This window comes from Netta rufina (genome assembly GCF_964035555.1).
Source record: "Netta rufina genome assembly, chromosome: 9".
Classification (NCBI taxonomy): domain Eukaryota; kingdom Metazoa; phylum Chordata; class Aves; order Anseriformes; family Anatidae; genus Netta; species Netta rufina.
This window is the reverse complement of record NC_140132.1, coordinates 16681051-16709050: the sequence shown is the minus strand read 5'-3', so window position 1 is coordinate 16709050 and position 28000 is coordinate 16681051. Positions and strand designations below refer to the sequence as shown.

Genomic DNA, 28000 nt, shown 5'->3' with positions numbered 1-28000 from the left:
TGCTGTTTACCCAAAACAAATATGCTAACTGCAAAGGTGGCAGATGCTGCCTGCCCTCGCGGCAGGTGGAAATTAGACACGATCCAGATTGTGCCACATCAATTTGTTGCATTTATTATCCAAACAGGACACCAGCTGTCTTCTGCTCTGCACAACATAAAACCAAGCAAAGGTTATGATCACAGAAAGTAATTTTACTGTGTTCAAAATGGCTAAAATAGCACAGGGATGATAGAGGCAAGCAAACAAACATCAGCTCTTGGTTTTCTGCCTACCTCTCAGGATTGTGACAGCATCTGGATGAATGACAATGGTTCCATATAGCATTCACAATTGTAAAGACTTTATAATTTAACTGTAAGAACAATTTTTTTCTGTCCTCAGATTTTTTTTTTTATCATTATTATTTTTTGTCTCTTTTTTAGTCTCCCAACCATTTTCCAGCTCTCTAGGCCTTTGAGTTAGTTATGTTTGTTCACTTTGTAATAGAGCTAAGTAAATCAACAGATTGGTGTGCCTGAAGAATGTTTTCTTTATTTATTTATATTTACACATTTAACACCTTTTCCACTGGGCTCAACATCATTTCTAGGCTATTTCTGACTTGTGGAGCTAGAAGAATCTTATAATTCCCTATTTAAGAGCTATATTAGAATTGTAAGCTTCATCTGTACGCTCCATTTAACCTGGTGTGATGACTAACAGTGGTCTTACAATAGTCTTTCTCCGATACTTATACAGTGAAAGTTAATTGTTACACTGTGCTAGCCATTATCAGATGCCAATCCCCTATATACAGTGTTTTCAACCTGTGTGATCAACGAGGTAGGCTCTGGCAAGGAAATTTCTGCCTGGCTGGCAATCCTGCTGGGAGTTGTTCCGTAATTGTACCTAATTACTGGGATGCGTGGGGAGTCCCGCTCTCCTGTTTAAGTGCCTTCTGAGAAATATTTTGGTATCGCCTTTGGAGTGGCAGTGCGATAAGCCTCACAGTACTCTCAGAAATGTTTCCAGTGGTGTTTTTACATATGAAGCATCAGTGGGCAGCACAGCTACATGGAGTTTCGTCTATGCAAAGCACTACTTGCTGAGGCACCACTATGTCCTGAGACACTTAATTCTCGCCTCCCTTGCCAATTCACCCTTGGCTACTCTCAGCCTGACGCCAGCAGCAGCAGCTTTCCCCTTTTCAACTTCAATCTCACTATATTTTAGCGAAAATCCCGTGTAACCCCTCAGCCCCCTTTCCACCCCCGCCCCCCTTAGGGCAGCCCCAGCACCCCGACCCCTTTACGCGCGGTGCACGCCGGGACCTGTAGTCCCTCTAGGCGCGCGGGGCGCGCCGGGAGTTGTAGTTCCCGCGGCGAGGTGGGCGGGGCGGCCGCTCGCCCCCACGTGACGGCGGCGGGGCGGTGGCGGCGGCGGCTGCGGCGGCGGCGGCGGGGCGCGCGCGCGCGCCCGGGATGGAGGTCGAGCCCCGCGGGGGGCGCGCGGAGAGCAGGTGGGGGGCGCGGGGGCGCGCGCGCGCGCTGCGGGAGCGCGCGGCGAGGGCAGCGGGGATGGGATGGGGGAGATGAGATGGGGGGAGGTGGGGGGGTGGTGCGCGTGCACGCGGGAGGCGCGGCACCGGTGGGAGGTGGAACCGGAGGGGGGGGGGTGGGGGGCAGCATCCCGGGGGTGCTGGGGTAAAGGGGTGGGAGAAGGGGAGAGGGAGCAGGTTTTTGGGGACAACGGGGAGGGGTCGGGTAAGGGATAGCCGGGGATGGGGCTGCAGGTGGGTGGCAGCTGGGGGTGGGCTGGGGACAGTCTGGGGACACTTGGGGATATGGTGGGGATGCTTGGGGACACATGGGGACACGCTGGGGACACATAGGGACCCGTGGGGACATGCTAGGGACACATGGGGACATGCTGGGGACACATGGAGACCCGTGGGGACATGCTGGGGACATAGAGGGACCCTTGGGGACATGCTGGGAACACACAGGGACCTGCTGGTGAGACATGGGGACCTATGGAGACGTGCTGAGGAGACATAGGGACCCATGGGGACATATGGAGACCCGTGGGGACATGCTGAGGACCCATGGGGACATGCTGAGGACACATAGGGACCCATGGGGACATGCTAGGGACACGTGGGGACATACTGTGCGGTCGCAGCACCGCAGGAGACAGCAGGGATGTGTAGCTGTGGGCGTGCTGCCTGGCCATGCCGAACACCCATGGGCGACAGGGCTGCGTGGCAGTGGTGCAGGGACATGTGCCATGAGTGCCCGATGTCCCTGTCCCTGTCACCTGCCATAGTGGAGGCTGCCCAGCCCTGTGCTGCCGATGCTTGGTAAGGAACCACCCTGCCTTGTCCCCGTGCTGCACCTCTGGTGCCTCCACATCTGGCTGGGTTTGGGGTTCGGGCTGTGTCCCAGCGCCCTCCTGGCAGTCGGCTGCATCACCTACTTTGGATATTTACCCCAAATCCCCAGCTCCTCGCTGCCTCTGGCCGCCAGGCCTGGTGGCTGCACGTGGCTGGCAGCTCCCGCTCCCCGAGCCTGGCAGGTGACAGCGGCAGCGCTGCGGCAGCTCGGTCGGTGTGATCCGGGCTTGTGCTGTAGGCTGGGTTTTGCTGGTTTGCATTTCAGCAGGTAACGCGGCTCGTTCCCTGCAGGCGTTTCGGTGGTAAGTGCTGCTTCAGGTGTTCGCAGGTCTGGGTTTGGGGCTCCCGTTTTGCAGTGCTGTCCCGAAAGGCAGAATGGACGTCGGATGGAGAGGGGCCGGGGAGGAGGGAACGGCTGAAACCTGATCCAAGAGAGGCATTCCTTATCTGACAGGCTCAGCGAGCTGCTGCTGGCTGTCTGCTCACGCTGCCAGCTGCGAAAACGGGACCGGTGCTTCTAAAACCACGGTGCAGGTTTGGGCTGCCATCCCTCGCGTGGTTCGAGCCATTCTCCTTCTTCGAGCTGAGGTTTCAAACCCAGTGCATTCAGAAAGACAGATGGAATTGCCTGCGTTCATTTATTTTTCCAGAATCATCTTTGCCTGTTTTCCTGCCTTTATAAGCGCAGGCCCTGCTCTGCCAGACCACATCGCTGCGTGATGGGTAGGGCCGACGTGGTGCCACATTAACCGGGGGGAAGAAGAGGGCACCGTCCCCTCTGCTGCACGTGGAGGTGTCTGTCTGTCCTCCTGGCTGTCTGATTTGGCACCGGGGAGGATTTTGGCACAGGAGGGCTTTGCCTTGTCCTTTTTACCAACGCTGCAGCACCCTGCTTCCCAGCGAGGTGCCGTCTCACTGCAGATTGGGGCCGCGACTGACAGCAAGAGGATGGGGCTGCTGGACCGGACACGGATCTTGGGAAATGCAGAAGCAAAAGTTACTTCGCTGGACTCTTTCCTTTCTCAAGGGCAGGAGAGGAAAACGGGGCTCTGGTGCCTGCTTTGGCAGCCTGCTGGACTCTTCAAGAGCAGGGGAGAGGCTGAAAATGCCTGTGCAGCCCGTGTGCTCCCCTGGGGCCCTGTCAGCACCCTGGGGAGCTGCAGGTGGGGGCTGTGTTCTCTGGGGGACCTTTTTGTGGCTGTGCCCCCGTTTTAGGAACTGCAAGCTTCCAGTCCTGCTGCAAGCAGCCCTGCATGTGGGTTTCCAGCCAGCCTGCCCGGGCTCTGTGGGGCTGAGCCGCTGGGCTGAAGGAGCTGTGGGGCTTCCTATGGTTTGTGAGCTGCTCCCCGTGAACTGCACGAAGCCTGCGCTTCTTTTAATTCCCCTTTCCCAGAAGCGTCAAGCCTGGCGGGGGAGCAGGCAGCAAAGCACAAGGAAATTTGCTGCTCGTTGTCTAGGAAACCCGTGGACGGGTGGATTCAGAGCTGCCTGCGATGGATTCAGAGCTGCCTGTGCGCAGCAGCACGGCGCTGGCACCTTGAAATCCACAGGAGGAGCAGCCAGAGCAGGAGCGTCCCCAGGGATGTGGCAGAAGTCCCTCTGTGGTTCCCCCTGAATGACCTCGGTATCCTCAGCCCGATCTCTTTAGCATGCTAAGAAGGATCAAGTGATGCCTCCAGGTAGAGAACAGTGCCGGGGCAGTGAGAGCATGGGAAGACATATGGCACGTGCTGTTTGTAAGGAGGATGAGCTCCATTTTCTTGGATATAGGTTACCTCTGTGATTTTTTTTTTAATTTTAATTTTTTTTTAACAAAGTTCACCTGACTCAGCAGCATGGTTCCCTGCGTCTGTTCTGAGTCACCTCTGCCGATTTGGCCCAGAGGTTTTTCCTACCCTTGCTAGTGTGGAAGGGCTGAGGAAGCCTTGGGAGAATTCCCCGCAGAATTTCCCCCTCCTTTCTGTCAAGGCTGGCACCGAGCGATTCCCAGCTCCAAGGCTGCATTCGGTCTTTTATTACTCCAATGCAAAAGTTTCAATCGTATTTCGAACAGCTCCTGCCCACAGGTTGGGGTGTCTGCGTCTGGAACAGAGTCGGTATTGGCAAGGCGAGGGGGCTGACTGGACATAAATCCCAGACGGGTTTGTGGGGCTGGAGGTTAAATTGGCTGAATCAGAGGGCACCTGAGGAGGGAGCGAGACGTGCCTGGGGTCTCGCTGGTACTGCACGGGCTCCTCTCACGTAATGACCAATTCCTTTCCAACACATGAAGCGTGCTCCTTAGGAAAAGGCCCCAAATCGTGTCCCCAGCGTTGTCTGTGTCCCTGCGTGGAGCCGTATGCCGTAACCCTCCAGACTCTAACCCCACGTAGTGCAGCCGCACCCAGGCCATGGTTTCCCTGAGGAAATGCTGCTGCTCCCAGTGAGCTCGAGCTGCTGTTTTCTGCGTGTCTCTGCTGAAGCTGGAGCACGTCCAGATTCTCACCCGGGTAACGTCAATCACAGCGCATCAGAGAACATCCCTGCCTGCACGGGGCTGAGCTCCCGTGAGCGAAACCCCAAAAAAGCAGCTTGTGGGGCAGGCATCGAGCAGAGCAAACCTCCTCCTGCCACGTTTTCTTTCTCCCCAAAAGCTTGGGAAGCCGGGAGCTGCAGCAGGATGCAGCAAGAAGCTGTGCAAACGCACCCAGCTGGTGTGGAGGGGGGAAGCACCCGTGGTAGGGCACGGAAGGAGCAGCACGTATGGCTCTTACAGGGGAAAGTCTGCTCGTGTACTGTGACCTCCCTTGGGTGTGTTGCTCCCTTTGCCCTTCCTGTAAGCAGGGGTATTTTCATGATATGATTTGAATCGTCTTCACCCCGTGTCAGGGCGTGCTAGGCTTTTTTTTTTTTTTTAGAACTAGAGAAGCATTTTCTTTATTTGGTGAGAAAGAAGCAGATTTCTTAGTAGCACCCTGAACATCTGCAGAAACAGGGAACTGGAGGGCAGCTGGCACCCGGCAGTTTTCCACCCCTCCGGGCAGCCCAGGCTCTGTCAATGAGAGGGGAGCAAATCCTGCCACTAATTAAGGGTTAACCCAAAAGTCCAGTCAAAAGTGGCTGTGGTCAGCTGTGCCGTGCCTCCCTGCCCTACACCTGCAGCCAGGTGTGTGGGTCTGAATTTCCCTGGGCTTGTGTCACCGCCAGCTTTTCAGCAGGCAGCGCGCTCCAGCCCAGAATCGTCTGCGGTTTGGGTGTGGGTAAGGTCCTGCAAAAGGCTTTTGAATCATTTGGATCAACAAGCCCCGTCCCTTGGGAGTCTCTGTGTTGATTCAGAGATTTAATTCACTTTTGGCAGCTTCTGAATCATCTCCGTGGAGGTGCTTCGCTGGTGCCGATTGTTTCCTGCATGCCTCTGAGCTCAGCGGCAGCGGCACTGCTTTCGCATTTTTGGGCTGTTTTGTTTGAAGATGAATTTGTGGCGGAGGAGCTGTGCTTCCCGTTTGCTGGATCCCGATTTTCCTGCCTCTGGGGGAGCACTGCTCAGCCTGCAGCGTGCGCTGCCCCCCGTCGCTGCGCGCACTGCGAGCTTTTTATGGCACAAAAGAGCGAGGAGGGAGTTTTCCTGACTCACGGACTTGGAAGCTGGGCGGCGTGGCTGAGCTTTCACTTGCATTTCCCAACTCTGAGTGTCAGAAATACTTCAGGGAGGAGCTGCTGGAGCTCTCGTGTCTGGTGACGGCTCAAAAAAGCCCCTCAATTCAGATGGATGGCTCTCAGCCCTGGCTTCCTCTGCCCTGGGCAGTGGTGGAGGTATCAGGCTTGCTCACTTCATCAGTTTTGCAATAACAAACCAGTCTCAAAAGGAGAATATTGGCGAGAAGAGCTTGTTTTCAAGGAACAGGATTATATGGCTTGTTCGTGTCCTTTTCTGCACCGTGAGAAGCGTGCGGCCCATACTTTATCCCACAAGGATGAAAACGAAAGCAGGTTTTCCTTTTTTTTTTTTTTTTTTGTTTACTTTGGCAATCTGGTTTATTTTGGGCAGGGAGAGGGATTAACAGCTGAAACACTGGGGCTTGTTCTTGCGGTGTAAAGGTTAAACTTTCATTCCAGGCTGTTATCTCCAATGCTTTTGTTAAAATCCTGCAGAGGCACATTTTTTTTTTTGACAGTTGCACACCCAAATATACCTTGCAACATTCCTATTGCATGCCTTGCAACATTCCTGTTGCTTCTGAGAGGGCGGCTCTTGTCTGAAGACATCTTTTTGGCAGCTGGCATCACCGTCAAAAAGCTTGAATGGGGTAGGCCAGATGTCCACCATCCAAAATTTCCTTCCCCAAAACCGCTTTTGCACAGGCAAGCTGTGGTACCCGTCGGTGCTGCCTCCGGAGGCTGTATCAGTGGTGGCTGCTAGTCATATGTACATCATTACTGTAGGGCCTCTTGTCCACAAACCGTGTGTTGGAGACCACAGGGCTAGACCACAGAGAGGTGTGAAGTCCTGAAGCTGCTTTCTGGACTACCAAAAGTTTCGGTCTGACCAGAGTCTCCGTGTGGGGAGCGCGTCTTGCTCTGAAGCTCCTCTTGCCATATATCTGCTGCTCGGTAGGCAACCCGCTGTGTTCCTCTGCAGGAAGGAGCACTGGAAGCTGCTGGGCAACCTGAAGACCACCGTGGAAGGGTTGGTGTCCACCAGCAACCCCAACGTCTGGTCCAAGTATGGTGGCTTGGAGCGGCTCTGCAGGGACATGCACAGCATCCTTTACCACGGGCTCATCCACGACAAGGTAGGTGTCTGTCCTGCCAGCCTTGCTGTCCTCCTGCTGCAGCTTTGGTGGCACTCACGGCTTGTATCACGAGCACTGTGGCTGTCAGAGAGCCCTGTGCCTCTGTTCTTTCCATCTCGTGCACTTCTGACACGGTTTTATTAAGCATCCGTGCCCTCCGTGAGGAGAGGCCTCTCTTTCGCCCCGCTGCAGCCTGTAGCGAAGCGATAAAGCTGAATTTGCCATGAGTCAGCCTCCAGCCGTGTGCGCTTGGACAACTCCCCAGTGAGGTCTGGCAAGAGGAGCCTTGTATCTTGCCTGTTTCTGGTGAGCTGTGTTAGTGATAGGGGCTGGCAGCCGCAGCTGCGCTCTGCATCAATGGGGCCTCCTTCCAGGCTCATCCAGCCCTCCCCGACTGCCAGGAAGACTTTCTCTTTCCCTTTCTGTACACTGGTTGTGTGCAGACACCTGAAGATCTCCCCTTCAGCTTGCAATTACCGGCTGCTGTTATTTCACAAGGGAGAGTTACAGCAAGCCTGCAGGGCATGCCTCGGGCAGGCTTCCCACCAGCCAGCTCTGCAACTACAGAGGTGCAGAGAAGCCCAGGGAAGGTTTGTGCAGCTGGGGCTCTGGTACCACTGATTCAGGCAGTGCTGCATGCGAGCTGATAAACCTCCAGGAGCTGGCAGATCGTCCCAAAACAGGGCTGGGATTTCGCTCCCTGCATTTAGGAGCTCTGGGCCATTAGTCCCCAGCGGTGTGGGCCTGTGACCTCCTTTGGGACTTGAGCAAAGAGAGAAGTTACCCTTCATATGTGGGGAATACAGTGCTCATTTCTGATAGACGTGCTATTAATAGACTTCAGGAAGTGAAATTTAAATGATTTCCACTCATCTGTGTATTGGTAACCGTTCATGTCACAGCTTGAGGAAACAGACACCTGCAAAGTAGGACAGCACAGTACATTTCGTCATGCTACACACAAAGGCAGTTCTCAATTAGAAATGGTCCTTCAGTTTTGTGTGTGTGTGTGACACCACTCCAAATATAATAGCTGCAAAGGCAGGCCCATGCAAATACAGCTTCCTAGCAGGAGTTTTCTCATATTTATTCCAGAGAAACTTCCTTTTATTTATTTTTTGTATCAGCTTTTTTCTATGACTAGGAGTAAAAAATAAAAATAAATCCATATGTACATGTTAAGAGATCTAGGATAAGACGTTTTTAAACTATTGAATGAATTTTGTTAATTTGTCCAGAAAACCCCAATTGAATATAAATTTCTGTTAGTGCTCTAGTCTTTAAAAAATAAATAAATAACACCCTCAAACAAATAAACCACAAAACAGAACCAATTTGTCTGACACTTGTGAAAGAGGAAGTAGAGATGGAGGAAAAAACCCAGCATTTTTGTGAAGAGAGACATTCTGGGGCTGCGTTTACACCCGATAAAGCGATGAGGAAAACAGCAGCTCTTCTGCAGTTCCTCTTTAACTGGAAGAATAAGAAACAAAAAATAACTCGGTGTCTGAATAAAGTCAAGGCAAACAGCAAGTTGCTGATGGAAACACAGTGCCAGAGCACGCTACTTCGAGTTTCTTACTCGTGGTGCTCAGCCATGCCGGTGTCCTTGTCGGTGGCTGGTGTTACAGGACCCTGGTTGTTGCAGGTTTTGCTGGGATGTGTTTCTTGTTGCCCACTGCATCCCCTCGCTGAAGCCTGGCCCTTTTTGTGGGACTGAGCTGCCAGGTAGGAGGTGACCAGTGACACGGGAGCTCGGCCAGCTCTGACCTGGGCAGACCGCCATAGGCAGTGAGGGGTGTGTACGTGACATGGTGATGCACAGAGTGACCAGGAGGACATGGGCAGAGGGCTGAGGCACTGGACACGCTTTGCTATAGGTGCAGCTAGCACCCGAGGTCACCCTTCTCCTGCCCTTGTGCCCACTGCTGCCTGGGTGGTGGTGCTGGCTCTGCTCCCTGGTCCGCTGGTGAGCTGCCGGTAGCCTTTAGTGTCCTTCTTACACTGAGGTGGAGGGAAACTTTCAATGCCATGTCCCTTCCCGGTCTTAAGATCTGTGGGCTGGGATATTACCTGCTGGAGGAGAAGCAGCGGAGGGGACCTGCTGTCTTCTTGCTTGTGGGTGAACGCAATGGGGAGGCCACTGTGGGAGTAGACTGTGCACTAGACAGCTTGTGTACATCAACTCAGTGTTTTGTGACTTGATCCCTTTCCCAATTTTATGTCTATAAAACTAGGCTAGACCTTCTCACTGATTCTTTTTCCCCTTCTGCAAAGCAACTTTGTTCTTCCTATCACTTTATAGCTCCAGGCCCGTCTTGCTAGGGCTGGGGGCTGTCCACTGGTGATAGCATGGGGTTAATGGGAAATGTTGTCGCTTAACTGGGGCTGACACCGTGCTGTGCTTGCTCCTGCTTTGCATTTACAGAGCGCTCAAGCAAAGCTGGAGGGCTCTGTGGTCAGAACAGCTCCCCGTCCCCAAACCTCTAAGCAGGAGGCTGGTGGGAACAAGTGTAGGATTCATCCTATCATGTTCTAGGTTGAATGTCCTGTCCTAGCTGACAGATTCTTTTATTTTGTGTTTGCTGGGAAGGAGTTTATCACCCGTTCCCTGTCAGTGCCTGCACAGTCCTGTGGCAGCTCTGGGGGTGCCTGGTGTCCGGCTTCCCCAGTCCGAGCCTGCTGCACCACTTGGCCTTGTGGTGGGACTGGTGTGGTGGGCCCTAACCGAGCCTCTCCTGGGCAGGTGTGCTGCAGGCAGAAGGATTACTGGCAGTTCGTCAAAGACATTCGCCGGCTGAGTCCCAGCTCTGCTCATCACCTGGAGAAGGTGAGTCCTGGGGGGTGCCTCTGTGTACCCAGCGGGCGGGGAGAGAGCAGCCGGGCTGCGGGCCTCCCTGCTGGGATCGCCTTGCCTTGGCCTGCTGCGGGTGAAAAAGGGACGAAGCAGCCACGTGGTTGTGTGCAAGCCACATCCCGGGAACGCGGCGTGATTTAGGCTGAGACAATCGGGTCCTTATTTCTCACGGGCCAGTCTCCAGCTCCTCTTGGTTGGGTACCACTGGCGTCACCAAGGGAACCGGCACAGGCAGTGCTTCTGTGCATACAAGAGCGATTGATGCGTTGGTACAAATCTCCAGAGGCTTTGGCTGTCTCATTTCTGGGTTGTGTCTCAGCCCTGACCATTCATTTGGTTCTTCCATGCCTGGCTTGTGCTGCCTGCTGACACACGGGGATGCTCTCAGCCCGTGGCTGCCCTGTGCCCTGATGGACGCCGTGCTGCCCTTCAACGTGGGCTCAGACGTGTGAGCAGGGTCTGCTGTGGGGCAGTGAGGATGGACACGTCAGTTAATGTGTCAGCGAGAACATGACCGTCACCGCAGGAAAGCAATTAGGTTTGGGAGTGTGGGGTCCCTCCAGGTCAGGGGTGGGAGAACATGCCGTTGAAATTCATATTGCTGGTGGCTGTCAGGAGGACTTTGGTCGCTCCTGCTGGCTGACCTTTGAAGTGTTGTTCCTCGCCAGTGCTTCTGTCTCCCTGTGCTCCCTCGGTTGGTAGCTGGGAAGCTGCTAGGATGTGACCGTGTTCCCGCAGGCAGTGCCTGGTGCTGGAAAGCTGCTGCTCTCAGGGGCCAAAGCTGTGAGGAGGAACGATCCCTGCTCCTCTTCTCGCCTTAACTTGTGCCTGGCGTTTGTTTCCAGTTCATCAGCCTGCACGAGAACGGCCAGCCCGGCCCAGACGGCCGCAGCGACCAAGCTATCGCCAAGCTGTGGCTGCAGCACAGCCTGCAGTTCCACTGCCTCTCGGCGCAGCTCAGACCTCTCCTGGGGAACAGGCAGTACATAAGGAAATTCTACGCAGGTAAATAAAAACGGGCCTTTTTCATCTGCCTGTGAAAATATCCCGTGTGAGTGAAGGGGACAGCAGGAAAGGTGGTTTGCTTCTGGGCAATCTGTGCTGTCGGGCAAAGCGGGTGACTTGTGTGCTGTGTCCATGCTGCAAGCACAGCCCAGGTGCATGTAGAAGAGCTGAGCTCAGGCTTTCTGCAGCAAGCTTGTCTGGAGCACGCTTGGTCCTGCCTGTGTCTGGGCCCTCCCTGCTGCCCAAGTGAGAGCTTGAGCCTGTGTGAACATGCTGGACATCCTCATCTTCTTTCTCTTGCAGCAGCTTTTTTGCATGCGCTCAAAGGTTTCTGCTGGAAGTAGTGAATCGGTCTGGTCTTAATCCTGTGTCCAGGCTTGCACTAGAAGCCTTGGAGAAATGCGTTTTCATTAGAAAGAAACAAAATGGGCATAGAAAGTCAATTTTGAATCTGTTTCAAAAATACTCTGGGCTTTTTTCTCCCCTGGAAGCTTTCTAATCATCAGAGGTCAGAGCTTGTTTTGTGGAAACGCAGCTGTGTTTCTACTACTTAGTAGGTGAAAAATGAAGCCCTTTGTGCAGCTTCACAGATGTTAAGCATTTTTGTGAAAACTTGAAATTTTGTCAAAAAGTAAAAATCAGCAGCAAGGACAAAGATTACGTATATTGATCTGGGACAGGATATTTCTTTAATTCTGCGTTTTAGAGTAGTGGGCTGGCTGTGGTTGTCCTACAGGATGAAGTGCAGGCAGCAAACCCCTCCGTGAGGGCTCAGGCTTTGCCTCTCTGCTGCAAGAAGAGCATCCTGCTCCTCCTGCTGCCCTGGTGCTGGGGGTGGTAAGGAGAGAGCCCCCTGACAGCAGTTCTCTCCCCGCAGACACTGCCTTCCTGCTCAGTGACGCCCACGTCACGGCCATGCTGCAGTGCCTGGAGGCTGTTGAGCAGAACAACCCCAGGCTGCTGGCTCAGATCGACACGTCCATGGTGAGCTGAGGCCCCCGGCTTTTGCATCTGGCCCTCCCTAAATGCTGTCCGGCTGTGGCTGCTCGTACAATGTCTCATTCAGAGAGCTGTTGGACAAGGGCCTGGACTTGGAAATAGCAAAAGGAGAGGGGATTGGGGTAGGGGGGAGATGTCTGTAGCGAGGCACCTTGCTTCTGGATGGCACTGAGAATCTGAGGCCCTGATAGCAGGCACCAGTTCCTTTAAAATACCTCTAAAGACCTGAAAGTCCCAGGCTTCAGAGCCAGCCGTCCTCAGAGGAGATGCCACCGACCCCGTGCAGCCCCATGCCGGCTGCCCTCTCCCCAGAGGAGGGGAGCAGCGGCTGCTTTCTTTGCAGAGAGCTCCCCAGAGGGAGGATAATTAATGACACTTCGTTAAATGGGGGCTGTGTTCTTTCAGCTGGCCGGCACGTCACTGCCCTCCCTGTGCGCGTCAGGTCCCTCTGCCGGGACAAGAGATGCACGTGACTGTGACGCTGAAGGACACCAGAGCCGCTTGCCTGGGGCGCTGGGCTGCCTGGATCATCTTGCTGAGAGCCTGGTAATTTTCAGACGGGGGCTTTTTGTTTAGCTGTGAATAAAGAGCTGCTTCCCTTTGCTGTGGGGTGTTTTCTCCCACCTGGCTGCCCCAGGGCAGGTGCTTGTGCAGGCGCTGCACGTGTCCAGTCGCTGCTCCTTTGACACGTAGCCCCGTAAGTGCTGATTTATTCATGATGCCACCTCTTTTCAGCTCACCAGGAGGGGTGAAGGTCCTTCTCCAGTGACAAAGAGCCAGAGCCTGACTGCCCTCCCCGGGTCCCCGTACGCCCCGTCTGCAGGCTGCACGCAGCAGCGCCACTGCGGGTCCTTCTCCAGCCTGCCCCATCCAGCCTCGTCTGGCCTGCCAGGTAACCGCGGGGGGCTGGAAGCCCACTTGAGCCCCTTGCTCACTCGGTGTCTGTCTGTAGAGCACACACTTCGGGCTGAATCATCTCAGATGCCAAAACGCGGGTCCAAGCAGAGCTGCAGTGAAGCTGCGGCTGGGACAATGGTTTGCCTTCTTCGTGCTTTGTGTTAGGTTCTTTGTGTGAGGAGAACTCTGCCTGTGTTGGCGTGGAGATCCCTTGCCTTTGCCCAGGGTGGGTGGGCATGCCTGTTTGAAGCCACGTGCTTAGTGCCATAGGGTGGGGTCTTTGTGCCAGGCTGTGTGTGTGTGATGCCCCCTTCCTGTCTCCCTTCAGACAGGAGACCAGCGAGCTCCTCCGTCTGCTCCAGCACCAGCCAGCCCCAGGAACACTGCCCGGCCACCCGCTCCTCCTCCTTCAGCGAGGACAGGACCTCCCTGGAGCAGCCCAGCTCCCGCATCCCCTCACCCAAAGACCCTTTCTCTCCGGCCAGCGAGATGAGCTCCAGCACCACCAGCCAGAGTGAGGACACCTGGACGGGGAGCCAGGACGATGCTCAGAGCGACCCCAACGATGGGCCCGAGTACCTGGCCATCGGCAACTCGGGGCGCCGGGGCCGGGCCTGCAGCAGCGCCAGCACCAGCAGCAGCAAGAGCAGCAGCTCCAACCTCTTCTCCTCCAGCAGCTCCCAGAAGCTGGACTCGGTCTCCTCCCTGGGGGAGCAGGGGGCGAGCGGAGGTGGGAGCTGGGGCCTGGGCCTGTTGCGCCGGTCCAGCTTCTCAGAGGGGCAGTCGTCAGCCCCGCAGGGCATCCTCAAGAAGAGCCACGTGCGCTCGCACTCTGACACCAACGTGGCCTCGGGGAAATTGCACGGTAATGGGGCTGCTTTTCGGGGCGCACGGGGTGGTTTTGGGGTGTGGGCAGAGATGTGGGACCACGGCCGGGTGGGAGTCACCAGTGTTGGGATGCTGGCTGCCCCTTGGACTCCGTGTGTCAGCTGAGCGAGGGGAGCAGTGAGCAAGCAGTTTGGAAATTTGATTTTTTGCCTTTTCCTGCTCCACGGTGGAGCAATGGGCTGACGTCTTGTGGCCCAGAATGCCCAAGGCCGATCTGGCTTTGGTAGTGTCCCTGGGTTCTCCTTGGATGGGCGAACGCATGGTGGGAGGAGTGGGGTGTGAAGGGACAGCCAGTCTGAGAGTCTGTCCTGCTGGTGCTGCCTTCATGGGAGAAACACGGGTCCTTGCTCAGTAGTAACCAGTCTGTCTCTGTTTTCTCTCCCTTACTGCTGCCCTCTTCCTCCTCTGTCTGTCCAGGAGGCCTCAGGGATATCACCATTATAATAGAAGACCCAGTGGCAGGTTTGGGAGCCAGAATGAGCCCTTCATTAGTGATCATTGCATTACATTCAGGATTTCCATCAACCCATTAATGTCCATTTAGAAAACAACAAAAAATTCTGTGTTCCCTGACTGCCAGGTGGTGCTTTGAGGGGTGCCTCAGGTTTGTGCATGCGACCTGACTGAAGATCCCAGCTTGTTTTTTGGCAGCAGTACACCAGGCCACGGCTGGCACCCAGCTCTCCTGCATGGTGTTTGGAAGGGCTGTCCCTGACCCGCTTCCCCTGCCCTCTCCTCCACCCCCTACTGCTCTGGGAACCAGCGACTGAGGGCTGGTAGCTAGGAAGGTGTGGGTTTGAACACCGTATTTTTCGTGGAACAGGGCTGCAGAACAGGGTGGTTTGATGCTGGCTGAGTTCAGCTGCATCCCAGCTAGCCCTGTGTGCACCGGGAGCTGGGATTCACAGGTGCTACTCCGCACTGGGCAGAGACAGAGTAGCAGCTCTAAAAAACGGGCTGTTTTACATCTATTGATCAGTGGTGGCACTGGGTTCCCTAGCTCAGGGTTCTGAGATGTCTGTGGCTGGCAAGGCTCCTTTCTGGAGGTGGTAAACATGCCCTGCTCCAGCTCTCGCTCCAGCAGAGGGTGCCGGGTGCTATCCAGCTCCAGCTGAGGTGTTTTTTGCCTTCCTGCAGTCCTCCAGTTAACAGGTCAGCTGCTCTCTGGGGCTGTTGCTCTCCAGGGAGCACTGCTGGTTGTTTGTCCCCGATGAGGCCAGCTCCTGGCGGTCCCCACCAGCTCTGCCTGGCAGCGGGTGGCCCTGCAGTGCACACATGGGCCGGTCACCTTGAGCACTGTGCTCCTGACTTTGGGGTTGTCTGCAGGGAGCCCTGGCTTTTCCTAGCCGAGTGAGAGCGTGTCCTTCAGACGCCTCCTTCCACCTTTGCTCGGGTTGCCTTTCAGGGCCGCAAGCCCCACTGATCCCTTGGTTGCTCGGGGTCCCCTTGTCTCATGGCCCAGCCCTGTGGGGTAACTCTTGGAGATGCTCCAGGGGGACGAAGGGGCTGGCAGAGGCACTTGCTGGAGGCTGTGGCGTTCTCTGGATCTGCTAGGGGATAAAGAGGAAGGCTCAGGACTCAATGATCCATGGCTCTCACAAGCTTCTCTCCTTTCCCCTTCCTCCTCTCCTGCCTGGAATGCCCCTCTAGTTTTGTCCCCTCCTGGGCTTGGCCTCAGGCATGGCACAGAGCAGGCTAGCCGAGCAGAGCAGAGGATTTCCCTTGTTTTTTCCCATCCATTTGTGTCCACCCATGTGATGTTGAGCTCCTTCCATTTCACACCAAGATCTGGTCGGGGCTCCTCCGGGATCCTGATGTGTGCCTGGTGTTGTCTTTCCCTGCAGAGTCCCACGGTGACACGGGCAGAGGCAGAGGGACAGTGTCTGGTTCCACCCAGAGCAGCGAGCTGAGCACACCCAGCTCCCTCTACATGGAGTACGGTGAGTACAGCGAGCCTGAGTCAGGACGTTTGCTCCTGGTCATGCACTGCAGGGCACTTTTGGCATGGGTGTGTACCACCCATGGGAGAGCCCCAGTGAAGTACGAGAGCATCTGGTGGCAGCCAGAAGAGCCAAGAGGCTTCAGGGCTCTCAGTGATCTGCTCCTTCATGTTTAGGGTGGGATGTTCAGGAGGGCTGGGCGATTTTAGGATGCCTGCTGTCACGTTTTGTCTTGTCATCTTAATGGCCCCATGTTGGTCGCTGTTATCCATTAGGACCAAGCAGAGATCCGATCTATCTGTGGGGTGGGACACACCAGCTGCTGGCCACGTGGGCTCGCCAGTGTGTTGGTGCAGAGCGTGGGCTGTTACCCGGTGCTTTGAGCAGTGGATTTCCAGGTCCTTCCCTCATATGTTTGTCTCTTGCTCTTCTAGACTCTGGCCAGTACCTGAGCTCGGGGGAAGGGATGTTCAGAAGACCCTCAGAAGGGCAGTCTCTCATCAGCTACCTCTCTGAGCAGGACTTCGGCAGCTGCGCAGACCTGGAGAAGGTGAGGGAGGCAGCAGCAGCCTGTGTGCTGAGGAGAAAGGATTTTGGTGCAGATTCAGTGCTACTTCCCTCTGTGGCACAGAGAATCCCGTAGTATTTCCTGCTGTAGAGCTGTGCACAGAACTTCCATGGTGAGTTGCACGTCGTTGTCTGGCCACCAGGATCTGCCCGTCCAGCATACACGCAGTAGCTCTGCAACGTGCTGGGGCTCCTCAGGGATGTCTGCTGACTCCCCAAGAGTGGATGTGTTGCACATCTCTTTGTAGGACTCCCCTTGTGTTTTGCAAGTATTCTGGTGCCCAAGAAGACTTTAATTTCTAGGTCATTACAGGACGGTAAGGTTTCATAGGGCCAGGAGGACATGAGGTCTTTCTGCCAGCTTCTATAAACATTAAACTCTTTCCTTTCACAGGTAGGGAACCACATTTTGCCAAGGCTTCCTAATTTCCCTGTGGTACAGCCTCGAATGCTTTTGCTTTTGCCTCACAGGAGAATGCCCACTTCAGCATCTCAGAGTCACTGATTGCTGCCATCGAGCTGATGAAATGCAACATGATGAGCCGGCAGCTGGAGGAGGAGGAGGAAGACAGCGACAAGGAGATCCAGGAGCTTAAACAGAAGATTCGCATTAGGCGCCAGCAGATCCGTACCAAGCACCTGTTCCCTGCCTGCCAGGAGATGGGCTCAGACAGTGGGTGATGTTTTTTGGGCTCATCAGCGGGTGGGATGTGGGTTTTCTGTCCGTTGCCTGTTCTTGCAGCATCCTGACTTTTTATGGGAAACAATCACGTTGCTAGGAGGGTGCTGCAGAGATTTGTGTAAGGAATGTGATTTCGTTTTGAGCCCATAGCCCATTTTCCGTCCTTGATGTCTGTCGAGGATGCCGCATCTGGCTATCGAGATCTCCCTTGGCTGTCAGTGAGCCATGCAGACCACTTCCACTGATGGCCTGGCCGTGTTGCCTTTTCTTTGCCTCCCAGGCCTTGTGGCGACAGACAGCGAGTCCCAGTTCAGCTCCCGCGGCTCCATGCGCCTGTCTGATTCTGGCTCTGCGGAGGATGTGGAAGAGTACGAGATACAAGGTGAGAGGGAATGGCTGCGGTAGCTTCTCGCGTGGAGCCAGGCTTCTCCTGGGCGTGATTGCGTTGAGGTCGGTCACACCAAGAGGAGCATGTCCCTCTGGCCTTCAGGATGGCTTTTCCCAGACAAACGGCTGAATGCTGAGCATGAGTTTCCATCATGTGGTGGCATGACTTTCTTTCAAAATCCTCTGTAATCCTTTCGCATTCAGAGCCTCTAGCTGGTACTTGGTTTCCGTTTCACTTGCCAGAGCAGCTGTCAGAGCTAGAGAGATGGGAGAGCTGCTGCCCTGCTCTCCTCCTGCCCAGGAGAAGGAGCTGTACTTTTGCCCACTTGTCTTTTGGGTGGGAGCAGCCGACTGCTGGTCCCATCCTGGCCCTAGCTGTGGTCTCTGGCCCTGGCAGCTGGGCCAGCTGAGCTTATTGCATGCAGGAGACCTGCCTGGGCTCCTGGGCATCCCTTTTGTTCAAAACCTTGTTCCACCTCTGGGGTAGGTGACTCATTTCTCAGCAGAACCTCCATCACGCTGACTTTAGAGGTGCGATGAGAGACGATGGAGCAATCCAGTCTCCAGCTATGAACTTCTCAATCTTCATGTCTCTGCTGACAACAAAACATTTCAGTTCCCGAGGGCTAGATTTTGGGCTCAGTTTTGAAGTCCACGGAGGGGTGTGTGAGTTCAGTTCTGGGTTTCTCTCCTGCAAGTGCTGCTCTTGTGTTATGCCCTTTCCCTTTGGCCTGGCCAAAGCACTGAAGTGAACTGTTTTGTCATCACCGTGTTATACAGATGGTAACGATGGATCTAACCTGATTCAAATGTCCAAGAACGGCCTCTCAGTGTCAATGGCTTCCTTGTTCTCAGGTAGTACCCCGCAGTGCTCCCTTGCGGCACGCGTGCGTGTGTGTGCAAGGTGTGTGCGTGTGTGTGCCTCGCACGTGCACACTCCTCGGTGTGTCCCCTCGGGGTGTTACAGGGAGTGCAGAGGCCTCAATCTCTGTACAGGCTCCCGAGGTGTTGAGTTCATGCTGCATCAGCAGGTCAGCTTCAGACCAGGCACAAAATCACCGAAATTTACTTCCAGACCCCAGCTCAAGCCACTAGTGAGGGTATTTCAGCTGTTCTCCCGTGCTGCTCTGTGAGTGTGAACCAGATCCTTGTGATCTGTGATCTGCCTGCTTTGGGAACCGTGACACAGCAGCGTCCAAGTGTCAGCAAGGAAAGGCATGGAAGGGTGATGCTTTGTGGGGGAGCAGAGAGGAAGCAGAGGAGCTCTGCCACGGCACCATCCCGCAGGGTGTTTTGCCTTGCAGTGGTTTGTATGCACACAACGTGCCTGCTGTGGTGAACGCTTGTCTTGCCTGGGCTGTGGCCCAAGATGAAGACACAGGCACAGCTTTGTAGCTGCTGGGCTGGGTGAGAGCACAGCCCCCTACGCTGTGGGACCAGGTCTCCATCCCAGAAATCCTGTCCCTCTCCAGCGTTACGGCTTGGGATGGAGCTGCCCTGCAGCTCCCTGTCTGCTGCAGGTGAGACAGGGAGGGAGCCGGGAAGGAAGAAACCTCGCTCTCAAAATGACCCTGCTGTCAGCTTGTGGCCAGGAGGCAGAGCTAGGACGGGACCAAAGCACTCTGAAGCTGTTGGTGCCTTGGGGGAGAGTTATCCTGCTTGATGGGCGTTTTATTCACATTGGAGGCCCCCAACACTGGGATCACGTGCAGCCAGCTCTTGCTTACCTGCTGCTGCTCTCTGCTCTCAGGCGTTTGGCACCAGCACTGCCAGAGATGCTGATGCTCAGAGCTTCCTGGCAGCTCTGCTGCACCCAGAGCTTACAGCGCCCGTGGGTGTAGTGCAGGGTCGCTCCTCCTGGCCTGAAGCTGGCCCCTGGGGGCTGCGGTGACTTCCCTGGGTTTGGGTGCTGTTCTCCAGCATCCTGGGGACTGTCCCACGAGGAGAAAGCGTTGGCAGCAGAGGCGTTTGGGGCAAGTAACTGGAGGTCTCTGGGGAGTGTCTGCAGTTAGGGCTGGGGAAGGAGTGGTGCCAGGATCCCAGCTCTATCCCCTGAGGGAGCTTAGGGCCAAATCTGGCTCTCTCTGCCATCCCTGAGGTGATGCCGGTGCCTGAACTGGGCCCTGCCCAAGATCTCCCTGTAATGCTTGGCCCTATGCTGTGTGTGCCCCACTGTTCGCTTGAGCTTTTCGTAGCCTAGGACCATGCAAAGCCTTCCTGCGCTGAGCTGAAGGTGTCAGAGCATGGTGGATCTGTCTGTCCGGTGTTGTACGTGGTCAGGAGGCTACGTTGGCCTGAATTCCCTCTTTTCTGCTCTAGAAGTCTGCTCACATGGTGTGGATACGTGGGTTCCTTAGCATTAGGATGCTTTCATGTTGGTTTCTAGCGATGGATGTTGAACACGGAGTGCTGCCTGTCCAAGCTGACCTCTGTTAACCCAAATCTGTAAATTTAGTGGAAGGGTCGTGAAGGCTTGCTGTGGCCTCTTAGCACGTCTTTCCCTTCTGAAGCCAGGATCACTCGAAGGCAGGGTCCTTGGCTCCTGCAGAGCTCTGTCCTAATCCTTTGGGAATCCTCGCTCCCCGTCCTGCCAGGGCAGCCCCGCTCTTTGTTGGGGAGCTGACGGCTCGTGGTGCTGGCTGTCCCACTGCAGGGTGAGCGTGGCCAGGAGCAGACAAGCTCAGCGTGGGTCCGTGTCGCCGACCTGCTCGGGGTGCAAGAGCAGAGCGACCTTCTGCCGTCCAGATGAATTCTGCGTCAGGGTTTAGCAGAGGAACCTGCTGGAGTGAAAGGAAGAGATGAGTGGGGAAGGTAGCTCTTGGGTACTGCTGTGGTACCCAGACTGGCACCGAGGAGGGACGTGGGGCAGCCCAGGGCTGCTGGGGAGCTGCTGGAGGGCTGGAGGGAGCTGGACCTGCTCTCTGCACAGATGCTGACCTGTCTGTGGAGGCAGGGCTGCCATCCCCCGTGGTGCAGCAGCTGACGAGCTGTGTTGTGGCCACAGTTACACCTTACAGGTTGTGGTTAAGTAGAGAGGAGGGTTCTGCATCCCACTGCTAACGCCCTGCAGCACCTGTACTGCTTAGAGAGCTACTAAACCTTCTAGCTAACCCCGCTGTCGTGCTCTCCTAGCTCCAGCTGTGTGTGCACAACGTTTTAGGCCATGTAACTGCTAGGTCTTGGTGTGTGACTTGCACCAGCAACTGCTTGTCACCCCCCAAATCCCCGGCCGACTGTGTTTTTGCATCGTCCCACCACGTCCTGGCCTTGTAATGCCACCAGGTGACGGATTAGGCTGCACCTCTCCTTGCTGCTCCATGTTACCGGTAGCAGTTGATGCTGTAGTTTATGTGCTTTTAAACAGCTTGATGAGTTTTTAAGTGTAGCTTTGGTTTGGAGTGAGTGCAGCCTCCAGCCCTGCCTGGTCTGCTTCACCGCGTTTGTTTGTGCTTCAGATGCAGACATCAAGAGGAATCCAGACTCCAGCAGGAAATCCTTTCTCTCCTCAGAGTCCATGTACGTATTCGAGTTGCGGTGAGACGTCTCGGTACCCAATTCCCCTTCCCATCCAGCTCTGCTCTTCCAAGTGCATCAGCTGCTGTTTTGCGCTGGAGCAGACGTCTTCTCCCTCCCTCCCTGTATTTACTTAGCTGTGGGGCACAGCTGGGTCCTAGTCTTGAATTTGAGAAGCAGCCCCTGGGATGATGAGGGTCGTTCACATGCTGTGTGGGCACGAGGTGGATACCTCGTGTATTGGTGTCTGCAGGGATCCCCGTACCTGCTGGTAGCAGGAGGCTGGGGAGAGGACCTGGAGCATCCAGACTGGCCAGGACATCCCCTTAGACAATGTGGTGCTGCCCATTTCACATCAAGCCTCTCTTTGGTGTGCCATTAGCCAGCTTTGCTTGGGGGCAGCTGCAAAGACACAAATAAATCACGTATATCAACTTCAAGCCTGTGTAGCAGTGCAGAAATAAGGTACCAGAGTTTGAGGGAGTGTTTTCAGCTTGAGCTGAGAACAGGATCAGAGGACGGGGGTATGTGAAGAGGGCGCAGCTCCGAGATCCCTGGCATTAACTCCTTCTGTTGAGCAGATCCCACTCCTTCAGCAACTCGAACTCGGCAGAAGCCGTCGCCATGGGCTTGCTGAAGCAGTTTGAGGGCATGCAGCTGCCGGCTGCCTCCGAACTGGAATGGCTCGTCCCCGAGCACGACGCTCCGCAGAAGGTAAGGGTGTGTGTGTGTACAGGAAGGTACCAGAACGGCCGGGGTGGCTCCACCAAGGCACGTGGGGATGCCAGGACAGGAGCAAGGAAGCACCTAGGCACAGTGATTGGGGAAGCAGACAAGCAAAGCTCCCGCTGCTCTCTGGAAATCCCAAGTCGCTGATTATTTGATCACTTTTCTGTGAACCCCTGGCTTTGTGCCCATTGCCTCTGGCCTTTGCTAGCTCTCACAATCCTTTGTGAGGAGGGAAGGATGGGTTTTGTCCAGGCTGTGCTGCTTGCCGTGCAGTGCCTTGCCTAGCAGCCAGGAGGAGAGAGGAAGCAATGTGGGACCAGCAGCAGCTTGCGGGTGGGAGCTGTGTGGGGTAGGGGCTCTGCCTGCACGGCTGCTCACCGGCTGCTCTCGCTGAGCACCTTGATAGCTTATTTGCTGTTGGTTTTCAGGGCCTGAGACGATCTCTAAAAAAGTTCTTTAGGCGTCCTGGCTGGTATAAGAAAAGGCAGCTTTCCAAAAAGCTCCTGCTGGTACGTTGGGAGTGGACAGTGTGCCCGGAGGGAGCATGCGTGGGCCGTAGCGTGCACTAATTGCTCAACCCAGCAGTGCCCAGCCGGGTAACACCTTCCACATCTTCCCCTCCGGCGTGGAGGGTGGACTGAGTGTAGACAGCACCTTATACCAGTTCCCCTCCTCCTCTGAGAGTGGCTTTGGAAGCAAGAGGGAGGTTTGCCAGAGCTGGTGCAAACCTCCAGGGCAGCTGCTGGAGGCACCAGAGAGAAGAGCTGAGAGCTGAAGATCTCCTGAAGGAGCAGGAGGCACCTCCAGCAGTGCTGTGGAAATGGCTTCTTCTCTGCCACCTGCAGCATGTTCTCACGGGGTGTTTTGTGGCCACGTCCTCCTGGGCAGCTGTGCCTCAGCCTGTTCCTACTAATGTCTGCAGAGAATAACACTGGCACCTTACCTGTCTTGTGCTCAGCCCTCCTCCGTGTGGTTTGCTCCCAGAGGCTGCTGTGTCTGGTCTCCCCAAAATGCAGGTTGCTCTTCAATGTGTGCTGTCCTGGGGATCTAAGGGACTTGGGCTCATTGCTGCTCTAGTTCAGCATCTTGTGCCCTGCGCCAGCTCTCTGCCAGGCTCTTCTGCTTGCCCATGAGCTGTGCCCCAAAGGGCTGAAGGATCACACCCCAGTGAGCTGGGAGATGTGCTCTGCTTGGGAAGCACGAGAAGCCTTGTCCAGTTCCCTGTGCTGCTTAGAGATCTAGGAAGAGTGAAAGTGTGTGGAAAAAAAAAAAAGGAAAAGAGCCCACATGGAAATGGCAGTAGCAGAGTGCTCGGATCCCTGAGGATCCCTTCTCCAGCCCCTCTGTTCAGCAGGAGCAGCAGGGCTGGGCGCTGGGTGCCAGGCAGTTTTCCAAAGGGCTGTAGTTGTAGGTTTCTGGCAAGCCAGCCAAGTGTGTTGCTTTTTTGGTCCCAGGCGGGGATCTGACCCTTTTGCTTGCCTCTCCCAGCTCCTGCCCATCCCTGACTCCCTGCCCATCTCCCCCGATGATGGAGAGCACGCCGACATCTACAAGCTGAGGATTCGGGTGCGTGGAAACCTGGAGTGGGCGCCCCCGCGACCGCAGATCATCTTCAACGTTCACCCAGCCCCAACGTAAGCACCCCTGTGGCATTGGGCTCTCCGGTACCTGTCCTTTTCCACGCTTAGGTGGCAACAAATATGGATGTCCCTGCTCCGGAGAGCTGTGACAGTGCCCCTCTGGTGCCAGCAGGGCTGGATTCATGCATGTTGTCTTTTGTCTCTGGGCAGGAGGAAGGTGGCTGTGGCCAAGCAGAATTACCGCTGCGCGGGCTGTGGCATCCGCACTGATCCTGGTGAGTGCTGGGGCCCTGAGCCGTAGCTGGAAAGCAGGGAATAGCCCGTGAACGAGTGGGAAGGAGGAGACAGAGTGGGTGGGTTGTGGCAGAGCTGAGCGTGAGGTCCTTCCAGTCCTTCAGTCCTTCCTGAGTGCCTAGGCTACATGGGACTGATGGGCACAGGGCGGTCCCAAATTTTTCCGCAGTCCATAGGGAGCTTGCAGACTCCAGTGCTGAGCAGCTGGGGGCTGGAGGAGGTGGCAGCAGGCAGAACACCCTGCTTGGTGGGAACGTTGAGCAGCGTTGGGAGTCTTGATACGTGGCTGGGCAGAGCCTGCACATCATCCGACCTCCCTGTCTCCCTGGGCTGGGCCAGATTACATCAAGCGGATGCGGTACTGTGAGTACCTGGGGAAGTATTTCTGCCAGTGCTGCCACGAGAACGCCCAGACGGTCATCCCCAGCCGCATCCTGCGCAAGTGGGACTTCAGCAAGTACTACGTGAGCAACTTCTCCAAGGACCTGCTGAGCAAGATCTGGAGCGACCCACTCTTCAACGTGCAGGATATCAATCCTGCCCTGTACAGGAAAGTGAAGTCTCTCAACCAAGTGTGGGTAAGACCCTTCCCGTGCCTCTCTGTGTGGAGTTTGAGTGGGGTGGGTGGCTGCCAGTTGTAAAAACGTGCTGGAGCAGCTGGGGAGAAGCGGATATTTCAGGTTTTGAAGCTTAAAACCTCAGCGCTGTGGGTTTCCGTTCACATCTTGTTTCCTGTACAGTAACATAGAGAGGGAAGGAATTTCTGCGTGGTGTTCAGCTGGGCCTTGGTGCTTTATTTCCTGGAGCACGCGCTGACTGGGTTGTGCTCGCTTTATCCAGCATGGTGTAAATGTCTCAGTACCTGAGAAACTGCAGCTGAGGAGCAGCAGGCATTGCACCAGTGCAGGAAACGGGGCAGACATGTTTAGCTAAGGACTGTGATCTGTTTACTGATTCTTGTGTCCCGCCTTCCTCTCCAGATGCTGCGAATCCAGCTCTTCCACATGAAGAACATGTTTAAGACCTGCCGCCTAGCTAAAGAGTGAGTCCTGGGATGTGAGGCTAAGCTGTTTGCCGTCCTGTGTCTGTCCCATGGCAATTTTTAATGCGGGTCTGTGCAGACTGAGGATAAATGGAGGCTTGCAAAGTCTGTCCTGATATCTCTGTAATCTCTGAGCTTGTTCCTGTCTCTTACCTCTGGCACTGTTGAAGCCTTGAGGAGCTCAGTGGGGGCTTTGAGAGACGGTGAAGTCCAGCGGATTGTGGTGTGCACCAGGTCCCACTGCATCAACTGCAGCGATTGGGGTTGATTCGGGGTCTTGTTGGCATCCTCTGCTTCCTAAAAGCCTCCTAGTCCAGGCATGGAAGGTGTCTGCTGAGGGCTCTTTCCAAGATCCCACCACAAATGACAGGGTGACTTGGTGAAGCACTGAGTGGAGGGAGAGAGAAAGCAGAAGCAGTGCAGAAAGAGGACTTTGTACTGCTCTAAGCTCTATTTTTTTCTGTCCCTGCAGCCTCCTAGACTCCTTTGATGCAGTGCCCGGCCACTTGACGGAGGATTTGCACCTCTACTCCCTGAGCGACCTCAGCGCCACGAAGAGGGGGGACCTGGTGCCTCGCCTGACAGAACTGCTGAAGGCAGGCAGCCTGCACGTTGAGAAATGCGTGGTAAGGCTTCACCCACCTCCTGTGCAGCTCTGCACCCTTTGGAGCACCCATTGCTGCATAAATAGCCAGCGGGGAGGCCTTTGACATGCAGAGCAACCATAGAATTAATTGTTTAAACGCTAGCTGCTCCTGTCTGTTACACAGAGCTGCTACCCAGCAGGTGTGGGATGTTTCTTACCCCATTTTGGCTTTTTCTTCCCTAACATATGTTGATTCTGCTTTTCTGTGCTCTGTGCTGGGGATGGACTGTCGCACATGGTCAGAGCAGGACACTGCGTCCTACTGTCCTCCTCTCTACCTCCTGTCCGGCTTGCCAGGGAGATGAGGAGCATTTAGCCACTTTTTCCTCACCTTTTCTTCCAGTTGTGCCAAGCTAAAGGCTTCATCTGCGAGTTCTGCCAGAATGAAGACGACATCATCTTCCCCTTTGAGCTCAACAAGTGCAGGACATGTGAAGGTGAGATGCTGGGGAGAAGCGGGGAGGGGATTGCAGCATCCTCTTGGACAAATCTGGAGGGCGTGGAGAGCCAGCCAGCCTGGGTCAGCCTCCACCAGCCCGCAGCTCTCAGATGCCCTTCCTCTCTCCCTGCAGAGTGCAAAGCCTGCTACCACAAGTCCTGCTTCAAGTCCACCCACTGTCCCCGCTGCGAGCGGCTCCAAGCCCGGCGGGAGCTGCTGGCCAAGCAGAGCATGGAGTCCTACGTCTCGGACTACGAAGACGAGTTGGAGCAGCAGGAGGCAGCAGCAACCACATGAGCGTGTGGCAGCAGAGGAGCAGGTAGCGGGTGTTTATTTATACCTGTGGCCTTCATCACCAGAGACTGAGCCAAGCGGACTCGTGATGAGGAGCAGCGCCGGGACACTTGTCATGCTGGATGCTTGGAGCACTGGCTTGAAGGGAGCTGTTTTTCCCTGGGCAGCAGTGCTGGGGAATGAACATTTTCCATCCTCGGAGTCTGCTCCAGGTACCAGCCACCTCCCTGCCGCCTTGGCTTGGGGAAAGGCAGCCACCCCTGTCTGTCCTGCAGGCTGAACACGGACCTTTACCAGGCAGTCGCTCACGTGCTGGGCTGCAGCCTTCCCCTTTGGGAGCTGCTGGGCCAGGCAGGGCTGCAAGGCCAGTCCCCATCCCCTCCTGCCTGGGAAGCTCCCCAGTGGGGTCAGCACTTTCTGCTCAGCGGCTGGACACTGGAAGCCCTGGCCACATCCCCTCCTGGGAGGCAGGAATCGTCTCCGAGTCTTCCCCAGCTTGTCTTGCTGCTTCTTTGTGTTTGTGGAGGGAGGCTGGGGAACTGAACATTTAGCAGCTCCCTTTTTCACATCTGGACTGGAACTACTGCCAGAGACACATTTCTCTTCCTCCAGGATCAGAACAGAGGAGGTAAAAATGGTAAAAATGTGGTGTGCCTGCCCGCCTCGTTCCCACAGAGGCAGCACCCAGGGGGCATCCAGGAGGTGCAGCCACCTGAGGGGACCCGCTTTGCTGCTGGGCATTGCAGAGGAGATCTTGAGGCAAGAGTGCAGCAAGCGAGGCTTCAAACCTCACTTCTCCCTCATGCTGCTCATCTGTTCTTGGGGATTTCTCCTCCTCTAGGGCTGGCAGTGTCACCCTGGGATGCGTGTGAAGGCTCGTAGCTCAGCCCTCCGGGTGCCTCCCCCCAGCCTCTGTCACACTTTGTTCTTTTAGGTTGGGCTTTTTTTTTTTTTTTTTTTTTTTTAACTGGCTGGATTTGGTTTTATTTTTTTAACGCAGTCGTTTGTATTTTTAACCGTTTGCTCCCCACCTCCCAAGAAGGTGCTGCTGGAGATGTTCCTACGTGAGGGGCTATAAAACCTCCAGAGCTTTCCTGCTCCTGGTCCCTCACCCCTGACCGGGGCTGGCAGCTGCCAGGTGCCCCTCTCCCATCGGACCTGCTCCCCTTGGGAGAGGGGTCACCGAGCCAGGCAGAGCCTCAGGGGAGGAGCTGGACAGGTTGCTCCCACGGGGGTGCACTTTTGGGGAGAGGGATTGGCACTGGGGGTGCTGCAAGGTGCCGCTGCATCCAGGGGCTGCTTTGTCCCACGGTACGGGCAGTGTCCAGCACCAAGGTAGCACTGGGGGCTGGAGCCCACCCAGCCTGGCAGGCAGGTGGTGGGAAGGATGAAGGGTGTTGAGGGACAGGGGACACCAGCTTTCAGCCTGGCACGTCACCTCTCTGATGGCAGGGTCAGAGGCTACTTAACCAGCTCTAGCATTCCTGGCCTGGGACAGGTAGATCCACACCTTCTCCCTCATGTTTCTGCCTCCTCCTGTCTTTATCCTCATTTTCCCAGGACAGCAGCTGCTCTCCTGCTTGCTCCGCAGCTGGCAGGAGCTCTACAAGCCTTGAAGTTGCCAGCCTTGCAAGCAGAGAGCATTGCCACCGTCCTTGCCTCTTGTCCCCATGCTGCCACCTGGCTCGGCAGGTCCGGAGCTGGTCTCCCCCCTCCTAGGAGCTGGCTCAGAGCAGCACACCTTCACCCACACCCTTTTGTTTGAAGCACTTTAACGTCGCGGGCCGCTGGCCGAGCTGAGCCCACGTCCAGTTCTAGAAGCACTGAGTACCTTTAGAGACGAGCGAATGGATTTTGGTTTATTTGTGTTTCCCCCCCCCCTCCCTCTGGATGCAATGGGAACCCGAAACCCGGCGGAGGTCTCTGGGCAAGGTGACACACAACACTACCACTGCTGCCACGTCTGGAGGGACAGCCAGGGGCTGCCCTGGCACTTAACCGGAGCCCTCCCCACGGGACTATTGCACAGCAGAGCAGTGAAACGCCGTCCCTAATAAACTAAGTTAAACTCAATGTGGTTTCAACTAAATGTGGT

General features: G+C 55.5%; 1 protein-coding gene across 3 annotated transcripts; it reads left to right on the top strand.

Annotated features, from left to right (window-relative positions):
- Positions 1–1424: 1424 nt before the first annotated feature.
- RUBCN (rubicon autophagy regulator) lies at positions 1425–27980 on the top strand. Of its 3 annotated transcripts, none has more exons than XM_084291966.1 (22): positions 1425–1501; positions 6993–7146; positions 9893–9976; positions 10849–11008; positions 11886–11992; positions 12413–12553; positions 12743–12899; positions 13233–13769; positions 15637–15732; positions 16167–16282; positions 16771–16972; positions 17262–17363; positions 18149–18223; positions 20824–20884; positions 21478–21595; positions 23099–23244; positions 23401–23465; positions 23824–24062; positions 24465–24526; positions 24999–25152; positions 25516–25609; positions 25745–27980. In XM_084291966.1, exons 1-22 carry the CDS (start codon positions 1464–1466, stop codon positions 25906–25908), a joined length of 3072 nt encoding a protein of 1023 aa, XP_084148092.1. In that variant the 5' UTR covers positions 1425–1463; the 3' UTR covers positions 25909–27980. The 3 variants fall into 3 exon arrangements, with proteins under 3 accessions (XP_084148092.1, XP_084148091.1, XP_084148093.1); XM_084291965.1 differs by having other exon boundaries at positions 21463–21595; positions 25745–27978; XM_084291967.1 differs by lacking the exon at positions 18149–18223 and having other exon boundaries at positions 21463–21595; positions 25745–27978.
- Positions 27981–28000: the final 20 nt, after the last annotated feature.